The sequence below is a fragment of the Anoplophora glabripennis genome, unplaced genomic scaffold (assembly GCF_000390285.2).
Source record: "Anoplophora glabripennis isolate ALB-LARVAE unplaced genomic scaffold, Agla_2.0 scaffold56, whole genome shotgun sequence".
In the NCBI taxonomy this organism is placed as follows: domain Eukaryota; kingdom Metazoa; phylum Arthropoda; class Insecta; order Coleoptera; family Cerambycidae; genus Anoplophora; species Anoplophora glabripennis.
Window position 1 is genome coordinate 1,020,350 of NW_019416232.1, and position 23,622 is coordinate 1,043,971.

The following is a 23,622-nucleotide window of genomic DNA, read 5'->3' on the forward strand; positions in this document are numbered from 1 at the left end:
ATAGAATACATTCCAGTAAAATGCTTTACTAATTGGAGCTCTGACTAATATGTCAATACTAATACAGGTAAAACATATATAATGTTATAAAATGCATCACAGTATTAATATAAATGTCGGATATTTACTGTAATAGTACCTATATAATAAATATCAAGGGGTGGTTACTACGAACAATAGAGGAAAAGAAATAAATTATAAATGTCATTCATGTATGATTTTCTTTACATATGGAAAAGTTGGTCGACGATTAATGACTTATCCGACTCATGTGAAAAATTTCTTTAATCGGAATTTTGAAAAATATTAACACTTATTTTTGTATCTTCGGCATTTTATATTTCAATATAATCCTAAATAGATTCAGAAAAGAGACACTTGACAAAGTATTCAAAATAAAGGTAGATGACATATTTCGGTAAACACAAAAATAAAGTAACAACAATACTTCATAATGAGCAATAATCATTACCTAAACAGAAAAATAATGTAAATAATCCCGAAGAATTTACAATCGTGTCAACTTTAAAGTTTAATTTATTTTTCGCTACCATGCTCACAGATGTTATTTTCATATTCCTTAATTTATTTTTAATAAAACATGTAGTATAGTATGACAATTTTATTACTTTTTTGTTACTAATTGAACTAGACTTTCTTTGGCCTTAAAACATGAAAATATAAAAAAATATATTAATTTCAATTAGATATTATGATTTAATACATTGTGATGAGAAGATATACTTTAATAATCGCCACATTTACATAATTGTCCCCTACCTGCTAAATCAGTTAGTTTTAGTCAATGGGATTTTGATGATGCTGAGAGAACAGATGTTATAAGTTGGAATATGACTTTAAAAAGATTGGAACCGCCACCCTAAAAATACAAAATTAATTAGAGTTTAAATACTTAAAAAATAAAGAGAAATGTATTAATAATCCCCAAGCTTATTAATAACTGATGGAGAAAAGTATTGCATATAAATTACTGAAGATATTGATGGCTAGCCTACATTTTATTTTATTAACCTTTTCACATATTACAACAGAAATATTATAAAGTTCTAAATTACCCCTCCTTGGTCATTTCCTCCACCACTGGAGTTCAATATTGTTTTAAGTAATCCAGATAGAAATCCACCAGAATCTAAACCCTGTGGTTTATTCATCGCCATATCCATATCATCAGCAGGAGGCTGTAACAGTGAGAATTATTTTTTAAACTTTTTAGTTCTTTTAGTCGACAATTCCAATAATGAACTAATAGGTACATCGTGACTTATTTTAATATTATTATCAGAGCTAGAGCAATTTTTTCCTGGGTTAATTTCAAACATTTTTTCTTATATGAACATATGTCCAATTCGTTTTTGTTTAGAACTTACAAGCATTTAAAAATATATAGTTAACTTTTATTAACCAAATTAAGACCGTAAAAATGTTCAAAATGTTCATCCTCGGCTTGAATGCAAGCCTTACATCGGCGAAATAAAAATTTCATCACTCGGTGGATGAGATTTAGATAATTTCCTGTCTGGTGAGTTACATCCTGAATCCTTTCAAAGTAGCTCTTGATGGGTAGTTATTTCAATATGGTAAACAAGCTGCTTCATATGTCCCCATAAATAAAAGTCCAAAGGATTTAGATCTTGGAAAAGCGGTGGTCATACTATTGGACCTTGCTGGCATTTCCATTTATTCGGGAAATGATCATTTAACCAAGCAGTTACATGTCTCCCTATGTGTGGTGGCACATCATCGTGCTCATACTACATATTTTGAGCAATATTAAGCCCTACGTCATCAAAGAAATGAAAATGGTTTTCCAAGGAAGTTCTATACATATTTGGATTTAAACGATCATTTAGAACATGTAGCGACAGTAAATTATTGTTGAAAGGGCTACCCCAAACGTTGACACTGAAACGTTGCCTAAATAGTTTTGATGTAATTACAAAATTCTAGTCGCTGACGAGCATCAGCATGTAACGTACATTTGTACATTTTGGCGATGAAACGGTTATAACATTTCTCTGTTCAATACATACCATATAAAATTCGGTGATAAATGAAAAGATTAATTGCTATACTCCAAACACTAATTGAAGAGTTATTAATGGCAGCATCTATTATATCTTTTTCAATTTCTACATTCACTTCAGTAGGATGAATGGCCTCTTTTGGAGCGGGGTTACCTTCTTCTCGAAGTCTACGAAATGATGCATTAAAGACTATGATGGTTGATGTCTACTTGGGTATATTTGTTGGTATTCTCGGGACACTTGTCGTTTCCATTGGAATACCCATATACAAAGACAATATCTACATACCCTTTAGTTGTAAATAAATGCATTTTTATTTAACACTTTAACGCTAAGAGTTAAATGAATAAACAAAATGACACAAATAACAATTATTGTTCATCATTTTTATTTATCAATATTTTTTAAAATGGATGTAACATTTAAACAATAAGAATCGGATCTATGTTTATATCAGAACAAATGTGCAGGAGTTTATTTTTAAAAATATGTAATTATATGATGAATAATATTAATATACATATGTATAATAATAATATACAGGGATGGCGAGAAGTACGAAATAAAATTCATATCTTTTGAATGAGTGATTTTTTTTTAAAACGCCGAAACACGTTAACTGATTTTGATTTTTTCCCATCTTTCGGTTATATAATAATTAATTTTTCTTCAAGTCCCTAACCCCAGCTACCCCTACTTTCTTTTCAAATGGAAACATAAGGCATGAGGGGGCTTGTTGAAAAGCTTATCGAAAACCGAATCCAGGCATACCAAATAAACAAGTTTTATTTTTTCAAGAGCAAGGTTTTTAGGGTTGTATAAAACATCTACTTAACAAGTGAATTAAAATTTAATTATAACACCTCCATGAATTTTCACAGAATAAAATAAAGAATTTGAAACTGTACTAACGCAAAAAAGATATACTTTTTATGTTGCGTTTTTTTGGCACCACTTACTTGCCAGGCGTTCTGGTTAATTTTTCGCTTTAGTTGTAAATTGGAGTTCGAAACGTTACTATTGTGTCAAAATCAATTTATTTACTGAATTGCAATGGTATTGTCGGAAAGGCAACGCATCGAAATCTTGATATTGCTTGGATGTGGAGACAAAATAAGAAGTCAGGCTGAAGTGCGCGATTTATTTAATGCGAAATATCCCGAAAACCAAATCTCGCAAGGGACAGTTAGTAAAATATTTCACAAATTTGAGGAACACGGTACAGTACAGACTTTGCCCAAAACTGGACGGGCACGTGCTTTGAATGAAGAAAAGAAATTAGACATTGCATTAGAACTTGTTGAAAATCCTCATACTTCAACTGTTTCATTGGCCCGCAATCACGATGCTTCTCGAACTGCAATTCGAATGTTTCTGAAACAAGAGAAATACCACCCCTATAAGGTATGTCTTGTCCAAGAGCTTTTGGAAGACGATTATGATAGGCGATTACAATTTTGTGAGGAAATGATGAGACGGTGTGACGACAATAATGGTTTTCAACGAGACGTACTTTTTTCGGATGAAGCTACGTTTTATTTAAATGGAGTGGTTAACAGGCACAACTATCGCTTTTGGTCCCAGGAAAATCCACACTGGACATGCGAATCGCATACGCAGCATCCACAAAAAGTTAATGTATGGGCAGGTATCATCAACAACAGAATCTTGGGCCCATTCTTTTTTGAAGAAAATCTTACTGCCGCACGCTACCTGGATTTCCTAACATTTGACCTGATACCTGCTCTAGCTGTGATTTTCCCTCATGAAATTGATCCAGATATACCGAATGAAAGAATTTGGTTCCAACAAGATGGCGCTCCCCCACATTTTGGTATTGATGTTCGAAGATACTTAGATGAAATGTTTCCAAATCGCTGGATTGGTAGACGGGGTACAGTTGAATGGCCGCCAAGATCCCCCGACTTAACACCCCTGGATTATTTTCTTTGGGGATATTTGAAAGAAAGAGTCTACCAGGACAGACCGGATAATATTGAGAATTTAAAGAACAAGATTAGGGCGGAGATGCATAATTTACCAGCTGAAGTCATTCATAATGCTGTGGACAGCTTTTACTATCGTCTTGGAGAAAGCCAAATGGTGAATGGAGGACATTTTCAGCATTTACGACATTGAGTTTATTTTCGTAAATTATCTAGTTGTTTCAATTTCTAAATGAAAAAAAACTTGTTATTGAAAAAATAAAACTTGTTTGGTTTTTTATTGAAAAAATAAAACTTGTATTTTGTATGGCTGGATTTGGTTTTCTATAAACTTTTCAACGAGCCCCCTCATGCCTTATGTTTCCATTTGAAAAAAAAAGTAGGGGTAGCTGGGGGTTAGGGGGATGAAGAAAAATTAATTATTATATAACCGAAAGATGGAAAAAAATCAAAATCAGTTTCACGTGTTTCAGCGTTTTAAAAAAAAATTTACTCATTCAAAAGATATGAATTTTATTCCATACTTCTGGCCATACCTGTATAATTTCATATAAAAAAATTTTCATATTTTGAATTGTTTTATCAGCAGGTAAAAGAAGAACACCCTGAACAAAGCTCTTTTGTTTTGTTTCTTATATAATGCACACTAAAAATTGTTGTTCTGTAGATTACATTAAATTATGGAATTACAGAGATTTTTTTATGTTTAGCTTTTTAGTTTTTTCTTCAGTGTTATTTGACTTACGGTATGTTCTTCCGCAACATAGTAAAAGGATATGAGTCAAATCTTGTGACTGGATTTGATGTATTTTCATAAAAAGTAAAAACCTACATAGCGCAAGTGTGAATGGTTGCTTAGTTTCACTTACCGGCCCACTCAAGGCTGGTAGAATACCAGTTATGACCTTTCCTGTAAATATTCCAGCTCCCTTCTAAAAAATAATAAAAAAACGTTAAATAACCTTACCTATATCACAGTGTTTAAAAATCAAATAGAACAGGAGTGTATTGTCTATTAAATGGATTAGTCAGCGGTATTTTAAATTATAAAAAATTGTATATGTATTTTACAGTGGAATGATACAATATACAGTGAGGCCCACTACGAGCCAGAAGACACACATATTAAATATTTTTTCTTTTTTGAAGCACGGTTCGAACGTATTTTCACACCACCAATTACGATGATAATCTGTTGCTGCGAATTTTTTGGTAAATTTTGAGAAATAACTTTAGAGATTTTTTATATTGAAAATTTATCTACATAGCATTACATAAAACCCCTTCAGGTCAAGTTTCTTCAATTTGTAATGAAACACAATTTTGTCCGTTAAAAATATCAAGGAGATTTTGTAAATGCTCGGAGATAATAAATTAGCCAATTGTGAAACCTGTTGATTAAGATCGGTAAATAAAAGTCTGCATTATTTTCATAATTTTACGCAGATCTTGATATTTTCACAATTTTGAGCCATAATGAGAATATGCTATTTACCAGTTGTCCCGTAATTTGCTAAATTTTCATCTTCATCCATTTACATTGCTTTTTAAAGTTGTAATTGATGTTTCCTTTTTTTTCTGCAACTTGATATTGAAAAACTACCACAAATTAGCAAAAAATAAACGAATATTAACTTATATTAGAATAAAATTAACAAAGAGAGTCGAACAAATGTTTGTTGTTTCATCGCTTTTGTTGTTTTATGAGTGTTTTATTTTTAATTATTTGGATTATTCTTCATAAAATCACATTACCATCGATAGTTTCGAATTATGGATGTGTCAGGTATTGATAAAATAAGAAAATGCGAAATTCAATAGAAAGATTAATAATAAAACAAAGTACAAAATAAAATTCCTGCTTATACTGATATGTTGACTTTGAGACTTTGACATTGAGGAAGGATGAGAGGCTGTTTATTAACAACTAATCAAACTATAATCGCATGAAAAATAGAAAAGTATAATATACCTCCCCTTTTTCCTGCAGAAAAGAAATACAATATATCATCTCAAGAAATCCAAAACATTCACAAATGAACATTTTAGTATTAATTATTTATTTATATTTTTAGAAGAAATTAGCCCAATCGACGCCTATAGATTAACTTTATTTATAATTTTGTAGAAAAATATGTCACCCTTACAAAGCTCCACCTTATTATACATTATTGTTTTATTTTTAAATAATTATATATAATAAATACCAGAAACAAAACAATACAATTATTATTATTATTCAAAACGACATGTCACCAACACCTACACACAGTTACAACCTGTTTTTTACGTTTTGTATTTCGTATAGTGAAATGCTGACAATGTATATATAACTTTCTTTTCCATTAATTCAACATTATTTCCGAAGTCGATACGTTCATAAACATTTTTGTTTCAAATACCCCCATAAATAAAAATTCATTATTGTCAAACCGTGGCACCATGTTGATAATAAATTTTCCTGCAAATATAAATATTTATTTTTTTTTATTAACATCTAAATATGTAACTGTTTGAAATTTTACACTAAACATTCACTTTCTTTGAATATTGACTCATAGAAAGATCTTTTTTGATTATCTCGCAAGTAAAAGTTTATTCATTTCCATAATAAAATTGAATTACTAGACAACAAAATTAAAACAATGTTACCAATTTTTTTCTAGAAAAAATTGACAGAAAAGATTGGAACTGTATACAGGAAGTGCCATTTAACACTCCCGCTGTCAATATCTCCGAACTCAAGAAATGTATTTTAGTTCCGGAAACTGGGGTTGTTAGGTCCCTCGAATAGCTTCAAATTGCAGTTAGAATTGTTAGTTCAAATCTTTCTGTATAAATGGCGTAGTGATACTAAAAAATTTGTTGATCCCTGAAATGTGGAAATGCGGCTAAATGCATCTGAAAGGTCGTTAAATTTTGAGTAATTTTTGTAATAATGGGTGACCAGATAGCCATGATAGTTTTTCCAATTCTTATGATTCAGTAGCTGTCAAAATTACCAATGACATCCAGCTGTCAAAATATTCAAGTAACATTTGCCATNATAATGGGTGACCAGATAGCCATGATAGTTTTTCCAATTCTTATGATTCAGTAGCTGTCAAAATTACCAATGACATCCAGCTGTCAAAATATTCAAGTAAGGTTTGCCATTTCAACATGCATCGTTTTACGCTTGCCGAACTTGTGGAAATTATTAAAAAATATTATGGAAATTCCGGCTCAGTTGTAAATACGCAACGTAAATTTCGTCGTGAAGTCGGTCGTCATCATGGCTTCAGTGCGCAGGCAATTCGTCGCACCGTGGAAAAATTTGAGCGTGAGTACACTCTTTTGGACCTTAAGCCACCAACCAGACAGAAATTGGTGCGAAGTGAAGAAAATATAGCCGCCGTAGCGGCCAGTATTGAAGAAGACCCATAAATGTCGATTCGGCGTCGATCAGCTGAATTGGGCATCGTCAGAGAGTCAACCCGTCTTATTTTGCGGTTGGGTTTGGGCTTACATCCATATAAGATTGTGCTGACGCAAGAATTGAAGCCGGACGACCATAGACAACGCCGTGAGTTCGCTAAATGGGCGCTGGAAATGTTGGCTGGAGATCCGGATTTTGGCCAAAAAATCATCTTTTCGGACGAGGCCCATTTTTGGCTCAGCGGTTATGTCAACAAACAAAATTGTCGTTATTGGAGCGAACACAATCCACAAGTGTTCGACCAAGCATAAATGCATCCACAAAGATTGACTGTTTGGTACGGTTTATGGCGTGGCGGCCATGCTATCATGCGACTTGACAGGCAAAAAAATGGTACAATGGTACAAATCTTATAAGGGGCAGAGACGAACCGTATTTTATCAAATATTATTAAAAAAATTCAGTCATAGGTGGCTCATGTTATTTGTTTAAAATAAAACATGCAAACAGATGACACATATTACTTTTCCAATAATTACAGATTTATCGGCTTGCGTCTTTCAATTTAACTATACTTATCTACTAGTTATAAGATTTACCATTGTACTTTTTTTTTCTGTAGTTGATCATTTGATTTTTTATAATTTATTGTTTGTTAATTAGTATGTGGTGTGAATAAAGCCATTTTAACAATATTTTGAAATAATATTTTCTTTCAGTGTGGTTTAACTAAAATAATAGATTTCCCTGTTACATCATACATTGCATATTGAAGTCGACATGTCTCGAAAACAAGTAAATATTGGAAAAAACTTTATATTACAAAAACTACTCAAAATTTAACGATCTTCCACATTCCAGGAATCAAAAAATTTTTTAGTATCGCTACGTCATCTATACAGAAAGATATGAACTATCAATTTTAGCAATTTGAAGCTAGTCGAGGAACCTGGCAACACAATCCCAGTTTCCGGAACTAAAATAAATTTCGGAGATATTGGCAGCGGGACTATTAAATTGCACACCCTATATAGGTGTTGTGACGTTTAAAAGATTTTTTAGTTTTGATTCCAGTATTTAAGAATTATTTAAAAGCAATATTGTCAATATGAAGGTCAAACTTGAAATTTCTTCCTATTTTTTTGTAAAACCAAAAATACCTAAAAAAAATTCGCACATTAACTATTTCACATTTTCCTACTTTCTGAACACCCTAAATTTTGGACGTGCGTAATTGGATATTTGCATAAAAAGATAACCAAACCTTATATATCTAGAGATAAAAGTTTTGTTTGGAAAACGTCTTTCCAAATATGTAAAAGAAAATTCTCTACAACATCAAATAATGTTTTTTTGCAACTGAAATTTTTCAGATCTCTTCTAATTTCAACGCCAGTAGTTTTGTTTATTTTATATACAGTGTGGTACTTATGCATCTACCGACAATAAATTAAATGATTCCTATGTTGATTCTAAGAATAAAGTTTATATAAGCTTGTATTTTAAGCAACCTAGTTTCTGAGCTATATTAAATTTTAAAAAATTGGCCATATGACAAAAACCTGAAAAACCAATTTATTTTGATTTGGTACCCCGTAGTATTTCCTTCAAAACTTTATAACTGACATACTTAATACTATTTTATAACGCCATAGGCGTAGAAGATATATTAGTATATTTATTGAGGAAAGAATTGTTCGCCACTGATTATTTTGAAGGAAAATTCTGTTTCATTAAAAAAATTTGCTTCTTAAAATTTTGCTAGGAACAGTCCCTTTCTAACAAATTGCAAAAGAAATACCTTCTATGCTTAGTGGAAAAGATTACTGAGAAACCTAACGAATAATACGTATTTGACGTATTACACCAAACTTAATTACATTAAAAGTGTCCACATTAACACATGTTAACGCATTTAATTTTAATGAACGAACAGTCAAATAAAGTCTCCAATAATACCTACATAAAAGTTGCATGAAAAGAGATGTTGATCATTAACTAAGGTATGGTGTCGCGTGAAATTTTTAATGGTGTTCTGGGAGAAATTAACCTAGTCAGTAAAAAGAATATAATTTAGAAACAAAGCATCTTTAGCTGTTTTATAAGGTACTTATTAACAGTAATTTAACCATCCAAGAAAATAATCATCTGGCAATAATGTTTGCTTTCTCTGAATAGCATCCATTTCTCGAGCACTTTTTTTGTTTTAAGTCCTTCAATATCATCACTACATTTCACAAAAGTTCCAACTCATTGAAGTCGCTGGTGGATGCTTGGGAAAGTTTTTGCACAAGATAAAACTCGTTGAGGATATCTACACTAATTTATCTGTATTCTTACTGTACTGTTAGCAATACCTTAAACAAAATACATATCTCCATTACTGAGTTTATAAACTGAGGCCTTATGAAGAAGTTATCAATTTCTGAAAAAATAGCCCTTAGTTTACTAATAAATACTATTCTTAGCTTAGCTTATCTTCATTATGTGTAGCCGATACTTTTTTGTAATTTATTCGAAGATGCCTATTTCTGGTAAAATTAAAAAATCATAGATTTCGTTTATTTAATGAAACTTCAAGGATTTGTCATCCAAACTTCGAAATATCAGTAGTGTACCTACTATTTTTTTCTCAAATACTGTTTTGTATCCTTATACACTCATGGCGATATAAAATTTATTTAGTAAGTATAAGTCACAAATTAAATTATCTAGAAACTTTTGTAGTGTACCAAATTTTAGTACACTTTTTCTGGTGATTACTGTTATATTGATAAAAATTATATTTTTTCTGTAACTCGGAAACAAGAACATATGTTCATCGGAACTTTTTTCATAGGATTCTTTCCACTTTATTATGTGAACGTACCACCCAGGTGGGTGACTGCTATTAAGGAATTGCAGTGTACCAATCGTATCGTATTATGTTCAAGAATTCTTCAGTTTGATCAAACACTATTCACGTCCAATCATTGTAAGAAACTTTTGTTGCAACATCGCTGTTACACAAAATGATCTGAATTGTTTTGTTAAAGATACATAAATTTTTAATTACGGAACTAGTTTTCTGCTACAGATATACTTTTTCTTTTCTCTATGTGCAGGCATTAAATATGTTTATAAAAACATCCTTTCACTCACATGGTTGCTAGTATTTTTCCTTACAGATGATTTTAGTGGAATATTACATTAAATAACCCGCTTAATTTTTTATAAGTGATACAAATAATATTGAAACTCACTCCTTGTGTTACATAATTCAAAGGAAAGCTTAATTTTGTTTGCATAAAAACGTAAGGTATATTTTCAGATACAATATTAATCAAAATGTTCCTTTTTATTATTTATTTAAAAAATAATTTATTGCTAAGATGGAAGTATTAAACAATTTACTTTGTTTATTTACATTTTTAATGATTTCGACTTTCAATTTTGAAAAGTACTTCGTAAATACAAATCTCATTAAAAGGCGTTGATTATCGATTAAAAATAATTCCGCAGTGTTGTCCAGAAAACTGAAATGGAATTATTTTATAAAATATATTCAAACGTTTACATGGGATAATTAGTGATAAATTAATTACAAAATGTCAGATACAATGTTTTGTAAACACAATTTTTGTTAATTTATAATTTTCTAGTTTCTAAGAAATAATTATAAATGCATTCAGTAAGTCTCCAACTGAAAAACTTGTCTACGTGTTTTTTTTTATATAACTAAGGATATTTTCAATGATACTCAAATAAATAATAAATAATAAAAACAAGAACCTTGTAAATCCACTAGTTTCAACGACAATAAAAATTATGAATGTCTGAAAATTGAAAGTACCAAAATTATTTCCCTCATTCATTCAATACGCCTTAAAAAATATATTTTTAATCACATTTCAAGAAATAATTTCACATATGCTGTACATAGGCAAAAAATTATACATACCTACAATCCTTTCTGTTATTAACAGAAACGTAGGTGTCTCTAATAGAGATTTATATTATTTTTTATCTTATTATAAAAATTTAATTTAAGTGAGTGAAGTGTAAGATTAATTTAGAGATATTATTCAAAACCGATTATGTGAAAATAATATTTTTATCAGCAATTCAAAAAAAAAGTTTAAAAATACAAGGAAAATGTGGTAATATTGAATTCTTTCGAGTTAATATACAGTACACTATGAAATGCTAGCTCGACATTAACTACAAATCTTACTTCATTTGTAAAGTTAGGTAGTTTATAAATATACACGTATAGGCTGGGCAATTTTGGTTGGAGTTGCGCAAGCTAAACGGTGATAGATTGGAAGAAAATTACTATAGGAATTTTTTCTTCTCTTTTTTCTTTTCTTTTGTGTTCTTTTTGTTGTCTTTAGTTTATTGCTGTTAAAAAAATTTAAACAACTTTATTATATTTTGATACACGGTCGTTATAAGCCTCAGCAAAATACTTTTTGAATATCTGCATTCATCAATATGACGCCATAACGTGTTTTAGCAATATTTTAAATTTTATTTTGTGACGTTTTAATCTTTGTATCAATTTTCCTATTGAAACCCATCAATAGAAATCTGCCAAATTCGAAAAATTCTTCCTATTTATATTAAAAATCAATAATGTTAGACAGTATTTGCTTGTACCATTAACATAAGCTCAAAAAAGAGAATACAAGACACTTTCATTAGCTCTCTTTCTACTCTTTCTATCTATCTCTATTTATTCTGGATCTTGAAATATCAGTTAAAATTGACCACCCTGTATATTTTGATATTTTAACTGATTTATTGACGCAGTTATTCGCTTGATCGATTATTGTAGGAGACCAGGATATTAAATTCATTCACTTAGCCATTGTTATTTTTTCATCAAAAGATAATAGGTAGTAGGAAATATACCTACTAGAATGAGTTTCTTTTATTAAGTTTATTCAATAAACACACTTACCGCGCCAGGAGGGTTAGCAACTCCCTTTATAACAGCTCCAAGAAGACCTCCTAAGAAACTGCCTATGTCAGAACCACCTCCCTCGTCACCTCCTCCCTATAGATGCATAAATTGATTACAATTTTTTAGTATAACGTGCCCCTTAAAAAATATATAACAAGATAATATATTCTTTTGACGAAAAGTATTTCGGTAATTACTTCCTCACATTTTACACTGCAAAAGTTGATTTCGACATGTGTCATTACAGGTTTGGAGGGAAAAATTAAAAATACTATAAGAAATCTAAAACTAACAAATTTGAAACGAAATAAAAACATCTAAGTGGGCTTCGTTTGATAGAATCGACATGATAAAAAATATAGGCATAATAATTACAACATTTAAATATCTCGATATTAAACATTTTTCTCGAGAAAACCAAACTTTGTAATTTGTTTTATTTATGAACAAAATTTAAACAACATAAGTATTTTATAAAATAAATTTATTTTTCTAAATTTATCAAGTAAATAGGAACTGGTTAAATACATATAATAAAGTCGATTTAATAACTCAATAATTAATATTTATTTTATAAAACTGATACATATATATCTGCCTTTTGTGTTTTTTTTCAATTACGTATTATTCAACTTACCCCAAAAAATCCTCTCAGTAAATCCGTTAAGCCTTGAAAATCATATGAGCCATCATCATTTTGCTAAAAAAAATAACCATGGCATTAAATTACTTTTATTAATTAATAATTTAAGACAAATAAATACTTTACCGTGCTTAGACTGCCCAAGAGACCAACTATGGCTTCCAAATCTATACTGCCATCAGGCTAAAGAAAAAGAATATTGCTTAATTAAGATTGTACATGTTAATTAACAGCATAAACATTTTTAAATTTGGTATAGATTGTTGAATATGACATTGAACTTATCCTTGAATCGAACGTGGTTTTCTTTATTATATGATTCCCGAGCTAGCTTTTTATTAATAATAATTATTAAAATTTTACTTTATTTTTTATTGACCAACAATAATCAACATGTTGACCTTATTTTGATGGTAATTCATTTTATTAGGATTGAAATAATATTTTCCCTTAAATATTAATTCAAGCAATTAATTCGTGTCAACTATATCGACAAAAATAAGTAGAGAACAGATTAAATGTAATTTATTTAAAAAATTACAATTCAAAACTTATTTATTCAAAAATACTATTTTGAAAAATGTTGTAGATATACACCAGAAATATGCAGAAGTGTAGAGAGGCTTTCTTTGCATTCAGATATAGCTTCGAAATAAGAAGTTATTAACTAGAACTTTTAAAGCATGTTCGAAAACCGTTTATAAAAGGTCGCAATAAAAGAATTCTTTTGATATCATTTTTAAATTTACTTTGGAAAAAGTTCTTCTCATAGAATGAACATGTCTCTTTCTCATGTCAAGTTATAGGACGGGGTAGTTTCATGTGAATCATACGATATGTACTTTTCTTCCAAACACCAGTCATCGTTTGTATTTATCAATGAGTAATAATAGAACTTTTTTCTGTTAATGTTGTCGTACATAAGACACTCAATAAAGAGATTTTTTTCATACTTATAAGTAAAATTACAGTAGAATGTTGGTGACTTTTTATTTAGTCTTTAACTAATTCGTTTTTCAGAGATTACAACAGAAAACTAAAAGGAGAATCAAACAATGTCAGAAAGTTTATTTGGGATTGTGACATGTTTTTCAAGGACTGAAACAAATTAGTAATTATGTAAAACGTTTTGTGGTAGATTAAAAAAAATACAATTTGAGTATAGAAAGTAAATATTTAACAGCTTACAATATATTTGTCAATAGATATAGTGAAAGACCTTTTTTTATAATCTAATCTTTCATCCCAATTTTGAACAAATGTTACACCTAAAAAGTGTCATTGGCCTTTTATGTCGTTCAGTCTGTATGGCGAGAGAAAATGAAATATTAAAAAAAAATCATACCCTGCTTAGACCTCCAAGGAAGGCAGATATTAGTCCCGTAACCATGTTACCTTCCTCCTCGCTACTCCCTTCTTCTTGACTTTCGAATTCTGGGTCATTGATTGTCTCATTGAATTCCTGCCTAGGCAACCTATTTGATTCGTTTTCTTCGTTACTTTTATTGCTCGATTCAAAAGGCCTTATATCATCAAATGATCTATTCATTTCATGTACAGAAAACGGTACATTTTCAACAGTTTCAGAATTATTGGATAGAGATGTTGCATTTTCCACATCCAAAATGCTAACTATTGTGGTTTCCTTTAATGAAAAATGATATACTAAGTTATTACAGATTAAACTATTGATGAAATGTTTCAAACGTCGTCTGGTGGTGTATAAGGTTATATTGTACACCATTTTTATGGTCTGTTTTTATGGAGAAAGCCGTAGGCTTTCACATATTTTCTATATTGCTAATCCCAAATACCAAATGATTAATTTAGACCTAGCAATAATAAAATAAATACTTGCAATTACTTGTTTTATTAAAACTGAAATTAATAATGGTTATACTGGTAGTAAGTTCTTTAACGAATTAATAAATTATTAAGTGACTCGGACAGCACCTCGCATAAACAATAAAAAAAATTGTCATCATCGTACAACATGTCTATATTACATAGATTACACAACAGACGGCATTTTTTTTAATAAACACAGCAACGAGTTGCGTTATGTCATCCACGATCCCTACAACTAGTACAAGCAATTATTAGAAATTGAAGTCAAAGGTCAGCAATGTTTTCGTTAACGAATTTATAATGCCCAAATAGGTTAGGCAAATTGCGTACGTGGCGCAACAAATAACGCATTTAGAGGCTTTCAAAAATATTTATGTCAACCTAATCTAGTAGTTACAAAATTAGACACTTAATAGCTTAGAAGTGTTAAATTGAGAAACGAAATTTTATGTGACTGATATTCACGGTGCAATTTCGTATACGGCGATTAAATGTAATTACTCCGAAGATAAAAATTAATTACTCGTTTCGTATGGTTGGTAATTTTGGTTTTAATTGCTATTCTCATAAGATATTTCAACAACATATAGGTGAATTATTTACTGTGTATCTAAAATTAATGTCTGTTTTAATTTAGTAGTCAGTCTATATTTTGTATTATCAATGTCTGCATTTTTACCCTGTGTTTAAAGGAATCACGATTATTAATTCTAAAAGTGTTAATAAATTCTCTTCAACGGAACATAGATATTCTTCAATAGTCAATATACCAGGAGTTTCAGGAATAATTGAACCAAATGGGCTGCATCCATAGCTATCCGCAATTTTTTGTCTTCTACTTGGGAAAAGTAGAAAAAATATAATTTTATTGAAAGTCATTTGCCATGTATATCAGTCATTGAGGGAAATACCAAGAATCAGTATCACTCAGTGTCGGTATCAGTATCAGTATCAGAAATTCGTTGAACTTTTGTATTATGCTAAGCAGTAGCAAGGGGTATAGTCTCGACAAAACATCAAAATTCTAGGCTAGTAATTTCAAACTTTCCATTAATATGTGTATTGTACCTAATACTATCCTTCAAAATAATAATAATAATAAAAATAATAATAAAAATAATAATANTTACTTTTAACAAAATGAAAAATTTCTAGGCCAATGATTTTCTGACATTTTCATTAGTCAAAATCGCATTTCTAGAAAAAAATCCTATAAAACATCGATTTCTGAAATTCATAGCGATATCAATCACCACTTGTTGAAGTATTTTAATAAAAATTCAGTGAACTTTTACTTTTAATTTGATAAGTCATTTGCCAATGTATCATTATTCAATGACAAACATCTTCAGAGATATTTTAGACATGTTTTTTTTTTCAAAATCCCGTATGTCCATCACAGTATTCTTTTTTCTTATTTTGTAAAATAAGAATTGAAATATAATAAAATTTCTGATCTAAAAGTAAAATACTTGTTTCTTGTGAGAAAAATACGTTCCTGTCATACTGAAATTATTAAATCATACTCGAACTCTTACTCTGGGAAGCAATTATTTTGCATTTAAAATTAAACTTTTATTTTTTCATTTCCTATGAAAAAATTGATACAACCTAAGAATTTTAATAAAGTACATTAATAGATTTAAGATAATGGCTACCTGTGTCGACCTTAGTTCAATTATTGTTCATCATAAAATTCAGTTCTAAAAAAATTAGATAACCATACAGCAAAATAATTGCACTGGTAACGCCGTAACTTGGAATAATTTCTTTCTTGGAGCCATCTTACAAGTAAGATATTCCTTGTGGATCAAGATATTCCTTGTGGATTCAGTTGCAAGATTTGACCCGTACTAACAAGGCAAGTTAATTAAAAGCTTATAATAATAATTATTAAAATGTTAAAAAACAAGCAATTTTGGGCCATCAAAGGAAAAGTATGAAACCACTATTTTTATTCTAATTTTGGGGTGCTGAATACGAATATGCTATTTATTTTTCCAGAAAACGACGTGAACTGAGACAAAACAACCCCTGTATGAAGGGGAAAAAAGAATTTATGAATACACAAAGAATTATTTACGAATTTTGTAAAATACATATTTTTTGTTGGGCAACTTAAATCAGACTTAAATTAGGAAACGACTATTGTGGACATAAAATCCAGTTTCTTTCAAAACAAATTCTCTAGCGGTCATGATAGTAGTTCAAATGAGAAAAAGGTACTTGACTTATATAAGTTACACACCCTTTCACACCCTCATCACCTGTAGAGGTAAAAATTACATGTAACTGTTTCAAAGCCTAATTGTTTTTGTATTTGCTGCATATTTTTGCATGGATGAAAAGGGGGTAAACGGGTAAAATAGCGGTAAAATCTCACCCTCGTCGGGGTTTGAATAAGGTTAAAGAACAGCTGACAATTATTACAAAAATTATGATACTCAATTAAACTCTTACTTTGCAAGATTCAATAATATTTGTTTAAATAAAAAATGAGCTTTCAAACAGTTACATGTGTTTACCTAACTATTACCATGACCGTTAAAGAATTTTATTTGAAAGAAATTTGGTTTTATATCCACAATAGTCGTTTTCACCTCCATAAGGGGATAAAAAGGATAAGATGGGGAAGGTAGTTTAGAATGGTATTCTTTATACCGTCTGAGTTAAGTTACTCAACAAAAAATATATTTTACAAACTGGTTTGTAAATAATTCCTTGTGAAATTATAAATTCTTTTTTTACCTCCATACAGGGGTTGTTTTAAATGTGTTCCCGTCGTTCTCGGGAAAAATAAATAGCATATTCGTATTCAGCACTTCAAAATTAGAATAAATATACTGGTTTCATACCTTTCCTTTGACGGTTCAAATTTGCCAGTTTTTTAACATTGTTCTTTCGATTCCATTGTTCGTGTGACTACATAGTTTAGATAAAATAGAGGTGAAGGTAGATTTGTAGTCAGTGAAGATAGCTCCTAAAAAAGTCAGTTCCGATTATTCCTTGAAACGGTGTGATTTTCATGAGCAATGTACTTACATAGTGAATTAAACGTATATCCTTATTAAAAAAAACGGCAATACAACTGTATATGTCTAAGAATGATATTATATATCCACCAAATAGTCAAAAAATGCTGGATACTGAATGTTACTCACAGTAAAGTGAACTATGGTTCTCATATTAAACATTTATACATTCACACTACTTGTTACAATTGTTTTATAAAAAACTTTATAAATCTCTGCCAACTCCTTTCTACTAAATCCATGAAATTATTTTCCACTTAATTTGTATTGGTAAGTATGAATGAATGTATGCTTGGAAATATGAAAAAGAAATTACTGGTTTTTTAGTAAAATAAAATGTTCAGTTCCACCTCATGTAAGTACAAACTAGAAAAATGTTCCAGTTTATTTATTAGTTGTTTCCGCATAGCATAATAGTAAAAACAATCATATAAAAGTGTAACAAAGAAATAATGGTATCAAACCTCGTTAAGACATTCTGTAATGAACAAATATTGTTATTATACGAATCTGTTAAAAAAATTGTCAGTGTAATTCCTACAAATGTTTGTCAGTGTAATTCCTACAAATGTTTGTTTAAAAATGCTAAAATACCTCATTGCATCATTTGCAGTAGTGAGAATATACTTTTACATTTGCAAGAAATATTATATTTGAGTATAAAAACAAGCAACAGGAAGTGGATTTTAACTTTCTGTTAAGGTCAAGAATCGTTCAAGTGGATTCAAATGTTTTAAATTGTGTTGTTTTAGTACAGTTTTTGTAGGTGTTCGTATTTTTGAATGGCACTTTCAACCGTATAAAATTAGACAGGCGTTGCGCTAATCAAATTGTCTACACAATTTGAATTTACAGGACATATGATTGATATCTTGGAAATCATCATTAACAGAGAAATTACTAAATTGAGGCGAAATAATTAAATTTTGTGAATAACCATTTTCCGAAAAAAAATTGGAAATTATAGGTATTAGAACTTTAATTGTTACTTTTCTTCTATTAACAACCACCAGCAGCTTCACTTACTGTTGAATGACTTTCAATCCAAAAATATCATTACTATAATTTTTTGCGTAAGGATGTTAATATTTACAATATTAAGTTTCTAATCTTTATTCACTATAATATATTAACTGTATTTATTATATTAATAGGCTTTTCACTGCTCTATTTTCTTTAACATTTACTGAGTTAAGGATAGATTACTTTATTACACCTTTTTTATGTCAACACATTTAATTGTTTAATGCAATGATTATTATTCCTTAATTACAATTGTAATTTTCTGTTTTAATTGACCGTGTATCGATAGCATTTATCGGAAGGGATATGTTGATATTAATGGACATTTTAATATCTACAAATTAATACATATTAAAACTATAACCCAACCGTGACGTCTGCGACTGTTCTTTGTCGACGGAAACTAGAATAAATAATTTTTATTGGGCAATAATAATTAGCAAAAGGCGATACATTTATGTGACTACGACCTTCAAAGTACATTTACTTTGTATACAGAAAAAAATGACCGCTGTCCCGGACTTGGTTTTTCTATGTCGCAGTTCAATGAAAAGGAAATTTAACTAACAAATTGGTTATTGAGACTAAATTTAGACAAAAGTTAAGGTTAATAGACAGATTTGGATGATTTTCTTACTGAGTTCTAAGAATAAGAAATAGTTTTGTAACATGGTTGATTAACATTTCACACCTCCTGTCTTTCCTTTGTTTACTTTCCAAAACTGCTTTAAGCAGCCAAAGTAATTTACAAGATGTTTAAACGTTGTACTAAAACAAAAGCTTAAAATGAAAACTCAAGAATAAAATCATTTTAAATCATTGTACCTTGTTGATAACATCAATAATTATAGACTTACAGAGATGCACTCATTGACTGAGCTTACCTTAATTGTTGTTGAATTATTTGCAAATGTTTTTGATAATGTTGCGAATTTTTGTTTTCTTCGGCTGATTTTAGATAAACTAATATTAATAATTACGAAAATGAGATAAGTTAACCCCACAATCATTTAAAACTTACGCAATATATAGAATTGTGCATATACAAGGTGTCCCAATATTACGTATGAATAAAAGTAACATAGACTGTTGGAGTCGAAGGAATCTATTCTGTAAATGAGAACCACATTCAAATTTTTGTAATTATTCCAATTTGACGAACATAAAATTAGAATTTGGTGAAAAACTGTAATTTTAGGCGTTTTAATTATTTGGAAAGAACTATTTTTTTTGCTCCTCCGGAGAAAAACTTTGGCGAGAGGTAAATCAAATTAAATGGTCATATTCCGAATCCAATAATTTGGTGTCTTCCCATGTATACGATATATTGAGACACTGTATAGTTTCAGCACCAGAACTTCGATGAAGAATAAAAATTCTACAGGGTGTCCCAGTGTCAGCCTACAAAATCAGATCAAATCAAAATAACATTATAATTCTTATACTGCGATGTACTGTCACTGAGTTACAGGGTGTTGTTTAAAAAAAATAATAACAACTTTCCGCAATAACTCAAAAACCCTTTCAGGGATTTAAGTTATTTTTGGGTGAAGTATACCTATTATTCTATTAAAGGTCATTAAAACTGCATGGTGCTTATTTCGATCTGACGCCAGGGGCGGCCTAGGCCAACTTGTCCTCAAGGTTAGGTATGTATTCATAACTTTTGCATATCTTAGTTTTATGTTAATTTGATTAAGTGTTCCTGAATCTGCAATAGATTCTGAACCAAAAATGTGCTCTTGTTTCATAGCTCAAAAATGAAGCGTTTTCAAGTAAATTGGACCTAAAGTATCGCCTGTATTAATTCGTAGAAAAATACGTGTAAAGATTTTATTTGTGGTTATCTAGTAGGTACCTTTCATTATAAAAAACAAAGTTGTTTACAAGCGAACATGTCAAAATTAATTACGGTACTATACAGTTACAAGAAATTAAGTTTATAAAACAAGATATTAGATATTATCAAATTTTCCAATAATGAATACGCTGATATGATATTTGTTCACGGTTTCTGTCATGGAAATTCATTGGTGGCTTCACGACAGTATCTACGTAGGTTTCCAAACAGAAGGCAACTTTCACAGCACGTATTCCAACGAGTTTTCCAAAGAGTCCGTGAAACTGGGAGTGTTAAAATAGGAAATACCAGAATAAGAGGTGATTTGGAAGATGCAAGCATTTTAGAAGAAAATATAATAGCTGCTGTTGTTAATGATCATTCCGCCAGTGTCCGAAGAATATCGACGCAAGTAGGTATTCCACGAAGCAGCGTCTGGAAAATTTTAAACCAAGAAGAACTGCACCCATACCACCTACATAAAGTACAAACTTTGCCTCCTGCTGATTCCGAAAAAAGGATACAATTTTGTAGGTGGTTGTTAGAAAATATTGATATTGATGACGAAAATGTCCATTAAAAGATATTGTGGAGCGATGAAACTATTTTTAAAAGAAATGTTATAAATAATTTAAAAAATTTTCATGTTTGATCCATTGAAAATCCGAATGTGACATGACCCTCCTCGTTTTAATGAAGATTCTCCATAATTGTCCGGGGAGGAATCTTCAACGGAGTCATTCTGCCTCCTCAAATTATTATTGTAGACCGTGAATTCAGAGAGATACACGGATTTTTTAGAAAATATTATTGATGGCGTGCTAGATGACGTTCCCTTAGCTTAGCGAAATCAAATGTACTATCAACAAGATGGAGCAACCTACTCGTAATGGAAGACAGGTATCTGCGTGGCTCGATTTACATTTTTCAGAATGCTGGAATGGAAAAAATGGACCTATTATGTGGCCTCCCAGGTTACCTGACCACAACCCGCTTGATTTTTTTTACTGAGGTCATATGAAGCAACTGATGTATGCCAAATCCAGTAACACGAGAGACGATTTACTTCAAAAAATGAATGCAGCCGCCGAGCAAATTCAAGCAACCGTTGATTTGCGAAGGGTTTACAATTCCTTGGGCAAACGATGTCGGGCATGCGTTGAAGTAAATGAACAGCATATTCGAGCTTTCATTGAAATAATTGTTTTCTATTTTTATTTTTAATATTGTCATTTTGCTAACATAATTTCGTTTCTGTTACATAATTTTCAATTTCATTTTTAGTTCCCCTATAGTAGTAGTAGTAGTAGTATAATCTTTATTCATAGAACCCATACAGGACATGATACTCAACCAAATATTAAATAATTCATAGAAAACTTGTTTAGTTTTTTCATATACATTGAGCTGCAGCTACATGGGAAACTGTAACACAACGGTAAACAACTTTGTTTTTTTATAATGACAGGTACCTATTATATAACAATAAATAAAATCTTTACATGCATTTTTCTATGAACTAATGCAGTCGATATTTTAGACCCAATTTACTCGAAAACGGTTCATTTTTGAGCTATGAAAAGAGAGCACATTTTTTGTTCAGAATCGATTGCAGATTAAGAAAAATGTTAAATTACATAAAACTAGGATATGCAATAGTTATGAAGACATAACTTTGAGAACAAATTGGCCTAGGCCGCCCCTGGCGTCAGACCGAAATAAGCACCATGTAGTTTTAATGAGCTTTAATAGATGTACACCTTACCCAAAAATTACTTAAATCCCTGAAAGGGGTTTTGAATTATTGCGGAAAGTTGTATTATTTTTTTCTAAACAACACTCTGTAACTCAGTGAGAGTACATCGCAAAAAAATATTTTATATGAATTTTAATTTTATTTTGATCTGGTTTACTCCCTGGTAAATTTTTGTACGCTGATACTGAGACACTGTATATAAAAAGAATAAAATTCTCATAAATTGAATTTTAGTCAGTTCCTGAAAATAAACACTAATAATTCTGAAACCGTCAATCGATGCAACAGATCGTACTATTCTGTTCCTATTTTCTTGACAATAGGTGCACCGCAAAAATATAATGCTTTACTTTTTTGCCTCAAATGTTTAAAATACATATATTATTTTGCAATATGTATATAGTCGAAATAAATATTCGTCACAAATATTTGTATTTCCTCACTTCTCAATTTTCTACAATATAAAACTCACCATTATTTAATGCTTTGAAAACGCAATCAGCAACCAATCAATAAATCAATATATTTGGAAAATAAATATAAAAACTTACCTCTTGCACCTCATTATTTATATTTGCAATATTTTCCTCAGCAACATCTTCAGCTTTAACTGTAACTTTTAACATAGAGTCATCGTCTTCGAAATTATTAGGCGAATATTGATAACTTATAGCATCATCATACTTGGGTAGGTAATTATCAAAATCCTTAAAAGATAATGTTTAATTTATAAAAATAATATTGCTTCCACCATTATCTTACATTTTCAAGCATTTAATGGGCATTTACCCCAACAGTTAGTGGAGTAGTGATTTTTCTGAATTTATTTTTTGCACAACAAGAAAAATCATGAAATATTAAAATTACCATCACTTCATTTATACTAACAAATGTATTTAGTTTGTGATTCCTCTAAGACCTTCTATATTCAAAAATTTATCTTTTATGTTAAAAACTTACATTGAAACGATACCCTTCTGCGAGCCCCCTAATAAGATCCAAAGGAAAGGCACTAATTACTGACACAAAACAAGAAAACATAAAACAGAATCTGAACATGCCGTACAATTATTTTCCTATGACAAGTATCAACTATAAATTGGCAACTTATTTAGCTAAAGGTTCA

General features: G+C 30.2%; 1 protein-coding gene across 1 annotated transcript; it reads right to left on the reverse strand.

Moving 5' to 3' along the window:
• Positions 1-674: 674 nt before the first annotated feature.
• Positions 675-23,270, reverse strand: LOC108903643. The gene is made up of 9 exons (XM_018705883.1): positions 23,259-23,270; positions 23,048-23,203; positions 14,343-14,642; positions 13,124-13,180; positions 12,992-13,054; positions 12,352-12,447; positions 4,861-4,923; positions 1,077-1,199; positions 675-880 (listed from the first exon to the last, which is right to left on the reverse strand). Exons 1-9 carry the CDS (start codon positions 23,268-23,270, stop codon positions 803-805), a joined length of 948 nt encoding a protein of 315 aa, XP_018561399.1. The 3' UTR covers positions 675-802.
• Positions 23,271-23,622: the final 352 nt, after the last annotated feature.